At 33.5% G+C, this 8,356-nt stretch overlaps 1 protein-coding gene across 1 annotated transcript; it reads right to left on the bottom strand.

The window, feature by feature from the left end:
* Positions 1-1,104: 1,104 nt before the first annotated feature.
* Positions 1,105-2,025, bottom strand: LOC123791158 (olfactory receptor 2AK2-like). Its single transcript, XM_045795796.2, has one exon. It carries the CDS (start codon positions 2,023-2,025, stop codon positions 1,105-1,107), a length of 921 nt encoding a protein of 306 aa, XP_045651752.2.
* Between the last annotated feature and the right edge of the window lie 6,331 nt (positions 2,026-8,356).

The raw sequence follows: 8,356 nt of genomic DNA, 5'->3' as shown, positions 1-8,356 counted from the left end.
GCTTTTTAGTGATCTCCAGAGAATGACCACTTTTTGCTTCTCTGCCATTACCACTTTTCTCCAAGGCAGCATCTTGTAACAAATGCATTACTGCAATGGTCTCTTATTCTCCACTTGAATTCTCTCTGCAAGCACAGCAATGGTTGCCAGTTTTTTATTATTATTAAAACCAAAACCTTCACAAGGATCAACCTTACATTTCAAATTTAGGCTCCATGAACTCTACTTATTCCCTACAGCCCACCAACTTATTCCTTAATTTTCTTTGACATGTGCAGGCATGTTCCCTACTAAAAGCATTTTTATTTGCTTCTTCCTATGTCTATAACATTCTTAATGACATATCCATTGAAATTATTTATTAAACTCACTTCAATTTTTGACCAAATATCACACACATAGTTGCCCCTACATTGAACTATTTGTAAAACAAAACTCTCTGGCTTTCCCTTTTCCAGCCTCCAGCATTTTTTTCCCATTGATTACTACATTTTGATAGACTCTAGAATTTTCATGTCCACTTTAATAATTTTACATCTCCCCACATTGGAATGCAATCTAAATGTGATTTTAGTTCTGTCAGTTCTTATCTTTATTGACTCCCATATCACTGGTGCCTGCAATAGTGCCACACACAAATATAAAACCTTAAATCACTTGTTGAGTGAACTCATGACAGAGTGAATTATTAATGGTGACCTTTAATACACTTAATTCTTTTTTATGTATAGCCCCTTAATGTTATATATTTGAATGGAATTTATTTCCTTTTCATTGTACTTCAGAAATTAAGGAGAAAGTTACAAAATATATGCTTCAAGATGCAAACATTGAGTTAACAGGATTGAAATCTATTGCTTTTGAAGCTAAACAATGTTGAGAGTAACACCATTTTTCCAGTTTTCATTTTGGAAATCAATGTAGTTTCCATACCCGAAGCCATTCTGAAGCCCTAAGAAATCAAGATATTTATGGATTTATTTATTTTATAAATATTTATTTGGGTTCACATATTTCAAAACAACATTCTAGACAAAGTGATCTATGTTGTTCAAAGTCAATCAACAGGGGTTCCCAAAGTGACATTTCCTATACAAAAATCCATTATACCAACAGTCTTCTCATGGCCCCAATAACCTCTTTATTCCTCAGGCTGTAGATAAATGGGTTCAGAAGAGGTGTGATGATGGTGTAAAACACTGCCACTGCCTTATCCTCTTCTGGAGAATGCAAGGAGTGTGGCCTAGTATAGGTGGAGAGAGTAGTCATATAAAATAGGCTTGCCACAATCAGGTGAGACGAACAAGTGGAGACAGCTTTTTTCTGCCCTTTACCTGAGCTCATCTGGAACACCACAGTAAGCACACGGGCATAGGAAGCTAGAATGGCCATGAATGGTAGCAGCAGGATAATAAGCCCACTGAGGAGGATTGTATGCTCATACTGGGAAGTATCCTGACACACCAGTGGTAGTAGAGATGGAACTTCACAGAAAAAGTGGTTAACAACCCGAGACCTACAAAATGGAAGTTGAAATACATACAGCGTATGTATTAAAGCATTGCTAGAACTACTGGCCCATGTACATGTGACCATGAACCAACAGATCTTCTTGCTCATGAGTACAGGATAGTGCAAAGGGTGACAGATGGCTACGTATCGATCATAGGACATGAAACCAAGGAGAAGGGCTTCAGTCCCACCAAGGGCCAAGAATACAAATGCTTGAATCTCACAGCCGAAAAATGCAATGGTCTTACTGCTTGTCAGGAAGTTAGTGGTCATCTTGGGCACTGTGGTGGAGATGTACATCATGTCAATAAAGGAGAGCTGACTGAGTAGAAAGTACATTGGAGTGTGCAGTCTGGTGTCCAGTCGAATGAGAAGGACCAGTATGATATTCCCCATCAGAGCAACTGAAAAGAGGATTACAATGGCAACAAAGAAGAAAGTGTTCATTTGACCATATTGGAAAAGACCAGAAAGTATAAAATCTGTCTCTACACTTTGATTTCCCATCTTCATAGTTTAAATTGAAACTCAGTGCAGATCATATCCCTAGATTCCATGGAAGACACTGACTGTCCTTTAAGAGAAAAGAAAGTGATTATTATTACATGCCTTTCATTGCATTCAAACCATTTCCCCAGCCAAGTGAATTATCAAGACCATACACTACCTTTATTTTCTTCGTTAAATGAGGGGAAAACAAAATTATCTTATTACAGTATCTTTCAGAGAGTAAGTCCTGTATGATCAGAGTTTAGTCAAAACCATGACACACAAGACACAATTTAGAGAATGTATCAATTAATTTCCCTTTGCCCTCATATATTTTTCTTTTAATCATCTTTTCTTTTAATCATCAGATGAGTTAATCCCAATCAGTTCCCCAATGAATTTATGGCAGTATTAGATGTACTTTATGGGGGACCTGGGTGCCTTATTGGGCTAAGTGAGTGCCATGGGCTCAGACTGTGATGATCTCAAAGTCCTAGGATTAGAGCCCTGCTTTGGGCTCCCTGCTCAGCATAGCCTACTTCTCCCTCTCCCTGTGCTGCCCCCACCTGCTTGTGCTCTCTCACTTTTGCTCAGTCTCTCAAATAATAAATGAATGAATGAATGAATAAATAAATAAATAAATAAATAAATAAATAAAATCATTAAAAAATACTTTAAATTTCTGTTTACTTTGAAAAAATGTGTTTCACCCTCTTATTTTCTTTTGAATTAATACAGAATTCTTAGGCCCTTTGTTAAGCATGTACAGAATTTTTTTTTCAGGGTTTCTTCCATCTCTGATTCGAAAGATAATACTGTCATAAGTACTTGAACCATTGAATGCTGTGAAATCATCGGCATAATGTTAAATCACTCATCCTTAGTCTACAACAGCTATAACATATTATAAATACAAAACATTTTTATTAGTTGAGAAATCTTAGGCTTTTTAAAGCATATACAAATTTATCTAATCAGGTTTTTTGCTGCCTCTGATTCCAAAAGATAATACTATGCTAAGTATTAAAAACATTGACTTCTGTAACATTTTCCCATAAAGTTGAAGAAGTTAATTTTAAGCTATGCACCCTACAATGTATTACAAATAAAAAATATTTCACCTGATAGATGAAGAAAATGTGCTCAAGTGAATGTTGAGACTAGAAGCACGTATAAGACATCATGCATCTTCTTTTTCCAAAAGAAAATCTCCTTACTCCCATACTCCTCCTCCAACATCCAAAAGTATTTTCTAGATACAGATAAAAATTCCAAATTGGGGGTTCAATTCACTTTAATATAAAATGTATTGAGGACTGACTGCTTATGATATTATGTTCATCAATATAATTCAAAAATAACAGTTTGCAATAATAAATAAATATAATTACAATGTAGCTCTGGTGCATTAAATAATGACTTGGACTTTCAGTATGATGTAAGAAATTTAAAAGTTCATCATCTTAATGTATGTTTTAAACCAAAACTGGAAAATTGGCAGGAAATATAGACAATATTAATGTTTACATTTATCATGGCAGATTTATGATTAATAGCTGTGAGATATGAGATTAGATATTATGAGTTTAATACACTGAAAGTCAAAAATTTCTACCAAAACATTATCAGTAAGCAATTATATCTATAATTATTTTCATCGTAATAAAAACTTCTGATTCTTATCATAGTCCAGATATATTTTTGCACTGTGGTTTTTCACATTTCCCTTGAATTTTGATTTCTGCTCTTATTAAAAGTATTTAATATAAATTTTGTTTAATGTTAAATAAGTTGTTAGAAAAAGATAAAAAGTAAAGAAAGGAGTAATAATGGGAGCCCAGCAAATGGAAACTATGTTATCTTCTTCATATTATTACAGAAGTAATAAGGTAAATATCAAAATGGAATTAATAACAATATCCAAAAATTTTATGGAACCGTACAACTTACAAAATATTTTATTTTAATAGAACTACATAGAATTCTCACCACATATTTTTATTTTCTGAAATACTTCATCTATTTTATAGACTTATTATTTCAAATATTGTTGAGTATAAGTTTGTGCTAAGCCTCATACAAATGTTAAGTTTTAAATGAGAAAAGAATAGACTTGTTTACTAGCTAAGTCAGAATACAAGGATGTTCCAGGGTAATAATCTCTCTTAGGTAAGAGATACACAGTACTATCAAACTCTGATCCTATCTTACGGTGTCAAGTTGCCCTCCATCCCCTCAGTTCTTATTACCCTGGGTTGTACAAATTCAATATAAGACTAAATAAATCTCAGATACAAATCTCTGTGTTACTTTTATAGAAATAACTTAAATAATATGTTGACCAACTAGTATTTCAGATATAGTCTCATTTGAGAATATGTACATATTAGAAGCATAATAGAATTCACTGTACATAATCACCAAAATGAAATACATTTATTTAAATAGTATATCAAAGTCTAATTACATGTTTTCCTTTTATGTAAATGGTATTAAATTCTTCAAGACACTCTAATTTCTTTTGACTTACTTCAGAGGGCTCAGCAAGTAAACACCTATTTGATAGCTGAGTGATTGTTCTTGTGAAAAAGATTTCTTTCATCAAACCATGCCTATGAAACTAAAGAAAATATATTTCCTTAAAATACTATATTTTCTTCTAGATGAGCAGACATATAAATTGTCTTAAATTTTATAAAATAATTAATCTAAACATCATTTCCTTTGAGACATATAGCCCCTTATGTACGGCTGTATCTCATTCTTCTAGAATTTTGTTCTTTAAATGTTGAAAAAAGAAAGATAGATGCATCTGCAATAGTATATATAGAAAGGATTCCTAACAGCTGTATGAGGGTAATAATACAGTGTTGCATCAATTCCCTCTTTTATAAAAATTTTAATAAATTTATAGTATTTGTTGGTCATCCATATAAAAAAAAGTTACACAGGCAGAGCCACATATATTTGAATAATCAAGTTATTGAATGTGGCTTATCTGAAGAATACAAAAAAAAAAAAAGAGAAAAGATTCCAAGTGAAATCCAAATATGTTTAAGTCACTAATTTGAAACACATTTTAAGGACTTTACAGCACCGAGACTGTAAGATAACAGGTGTTGTTTTTGCTTTAGAAAATCAGTATTCAATCATTTAGCATGGTAAACTCAGTAGAAAATATAATTTAAACATGCACACTTTCTTCTCCTTATGTAAGACTTTTAACCACTCAGGGCAAATGTACTGACTGCCTATTCATGGTGGAAATTCATATTTTGTTTCCATGGCCCTTTTGGGAAAACTTGGTCTCTAACCCACAATTAAGCACATTTTGTACATTGCAGTTGATGCTGCTTTAGAGCTTGTGTCAGTACTCCAAAAGGGAAAAAAAAAAAGATGATTCTTAGACAAATGCTCAAATACATTTGTTGAAATGAATAACAATCACATCACCAGATTTATCTGGTAGTTTTAGGAAGTATTATTTCACTGTACTTTACCTTTAAAATATGAATATGTATTTGGACTCCAAATAATTAATAACCAACTGATATATAGTTTGATTTTTTGTGTACAAAATAGGTAAGAATTTCTGAGGAATTACATGACATGGGGATGTTATAGTTAAACAGTACATTGTATTTGATACAATAATCTTAAAAATATTGGCATGGTTATGGAAGTAGGATTCAGGTTTCCAATTCCAAAATGGAAAAATTGTGCCCAAGTTCAGAGGGAGTAATTTAAATAACAGCATGGTGCTCACTTAATCTTTTTCTATAGCAACAATGTTTATTGAATTGGTAGAAATTAAAGTGAAGTTGGATTTTAACTGGTCAACTGCCTTAAGTAATTTTGTGGGATGATATGGCAACTCCTGTACTCAAATTTAAAACAAAACAACAACAAACAAACCCCAAAAAGGATAAAAAATAGAATTGCAATAACTTCAAAGTCAAGGTAATGTAATTGAGAGTTCAGATGTAATATGAAGAGATTTACTTTATCTCTTTGAATACAAAACACATTCATAAGTTCCCATTAAAATGAGTGTATATATCCTATCTTCATTTCTCCCAATTATTTTACATGTAAAATTTAGTTGAAAATATTGGCTCTTACTTTTCTTTGAAATAGTTATGAAAAGACTTTCTCCACAAAGAATATTCCAGTAATCAATCTTTGAATGTCTGTCCTCACAGGGAAAAATAGAGCTTACGGAATAGAGATCTCAGGTTTTAGGTAATTTTGAGTCCCACAAGTAATCGACACTTACTTCAAGGCTAGTCACTGATGGAAATAATTTTACCCTGTCATGGAACAAACCATTTTAGCAGTCTGACATGTACAATCTTGGTTGCTTACCTTATGAAAAAAAATGCAATACACAATTAAGATATGACCTTTGAAGGGCCTTGGCAATGTTGACTTCTTTACCTTCAAGATGAATCAGCCTCTGCATTTAGGTCTAATACTTTTTAGTAATGGTTACCATTGTTGTTCTTGTTGCTGTTGTTTCATTGTCCCTTGACATTTTGTTAGAAAAATATTTTAAGTGTATTATGAACCAATGAAAGTAAACTGCTTTAGATAGTTATGAAATGTTAGTAATCTGATCCAAAAAAATAAAATTAAATAAAAAAAACTTGTAGTAGTATAAAAATGGGGATATGTCCTTAGTTTGCCAATATTTAGCAAGAGGATAAAAGTGGAATTTGGTGATGGAACGGAGCTAGAGGAGAATGGTTTACTTACATAAATAGGATAATCAGAATTATTATTAGGTATTTTTTATTCTGAAGTTTACTCTTTCTTTTCTTTCTTGCTTTCTTGCTTTCTTTTCTTTCTTTTCTAATGAGAATGATGACTGCATGTAGACATGGGGGTGATTTTGGATAACTAAATTAGTAACTGTAAGGAATAAATTAACAATGTTGTTTGATACACAACTAACACTGGATATATATGAGTTTTTGTTTTGAGTATTGTTTTTCCTGTTATTATTCTCTTTTTAAATTGCCATTCTACATAAACTAAGATGGACTCAGAATGGAGGCATGTCCTTCATTGCTTTGCTCTAGTGTGTATGCAAAGCCTTCAATAGTTGTCCCAGTGCGACCTAGTTCTATTAAAGACTCAGAAGCAAACAGAAAACAAATTATCCAGACATAGAGTTATTTAAAATTAACCCTGGAATACAGAAAATTTCTCTACCACATACCAGCCATTGTTCATGGCTTATCTACTCCCAGCTGGAGGGTAGACTCACAACCTTACTGAACAAATGCCTGCTTTTCCACCACGTAAGTCAGAGTTTGAATTTACACACATGGGTGTCTGAGCCCAAATACAGGACAAAGAGAAAGTCAGGAGGTCTCTTTGGATACAGAAGGCTATGTATGTATGTATGTATGTATGTATGTATGTATGTATGTATTTGTAGAGAGAGAATGTGAAGATGGGTGGGCAGAGGGAGAAGAAGAGAGAGAATATTAAGCAAGCTCCACACCCAGCATGGGATCCAATGCAGGGCTCCATCACACAGCTCTGAGATCATTACCTAAACAAAAATCATTACCTAACTGACTGAGCCACAGAGATGCCCCCAGATGTCCCTTTAAGTTCACACAAATAAGGACAGTAGAAACATGAAAGACCATCCTTTCATATTTAATCAATATTCAGGAAGGGAGTTAAAGCAAGTGTTTCATGAAGAAAAGAAATTAGCTAAATGAATATATCTGATGGCATTCCTTAAGACATATTAACACCTTGTTGGCACATTTGTCCCTTGAATCCTGGACAGAAAATCAAGATGGTGGACTACAATGTTCTAGTCCTTATTTCCCATGGACACCACATAAGTAACAACATATGGACAAACATAGCTTTGTCAAAATTCCAGAAACCAGTTAAAAAGCTGCAGAAACCAAGTGAACGCCTGAACCAAGAAAAAGCCTTTACTCAAAATGTTACAAAATTTTGTGGCATTTTGCTTTCCCTTGACACATCCCTCCTTGGAGCAGTGTGGTTCAATCAGGAGGACACCACTTAATACTCAGTTCCATCCTTTAGAAAAATGAAGAATGTACTTACTTATAAAGTTTAGACATGGGTGATGACTGCCTACATGATTTGTCTCTTTCTCCTGGCTCAGGACACCAGTGGGAAATGTGGCATAGTTGGGAGGCCTCTGAAAGCAATGGCAGTTGCAGTGGAGAATTACATGAGGAAGGAGTAAAATTTGTGTGTGTGCTTGGAAGCAAGAGATTATATGAAGAAAAATGCATTGTGAATCCAGGACTTCTAAAAAAATCAAAGATGAGACTCTAAGGAAATTTAAAAGCAGCCACAT

The sequence above is a fragment of the Ursus americanus genome, chromosome 5 (genome assembly GCF_024610735.1).
Source record: "Ursus americanus isolate L20-20 chromosome 5, mUrsAme1.1.p, whole genome shotgun sequence".
Classification (NCBI taxonomy): domain Eukaryota; kingdom Metazoa; phylum Chordata; class Mammalia; order Carnivora; family Ursidae; genus Ursus; species Ursus americanus.
Note: the sequence above shows the minus strand (reverse complement) of the source record. Positions and strands in the feature narration are given on the sequence as shown.

What these genes read in the sequence shown, in the direction of transcription:
- LOC123791158 (XM_045795796.2), bottom strand. Translation starts at nt 2,025, where the DNA reads ATGAAGATGGGAAATCAAAGTGTAGAGACAGATTTTATACTTTCTGGT.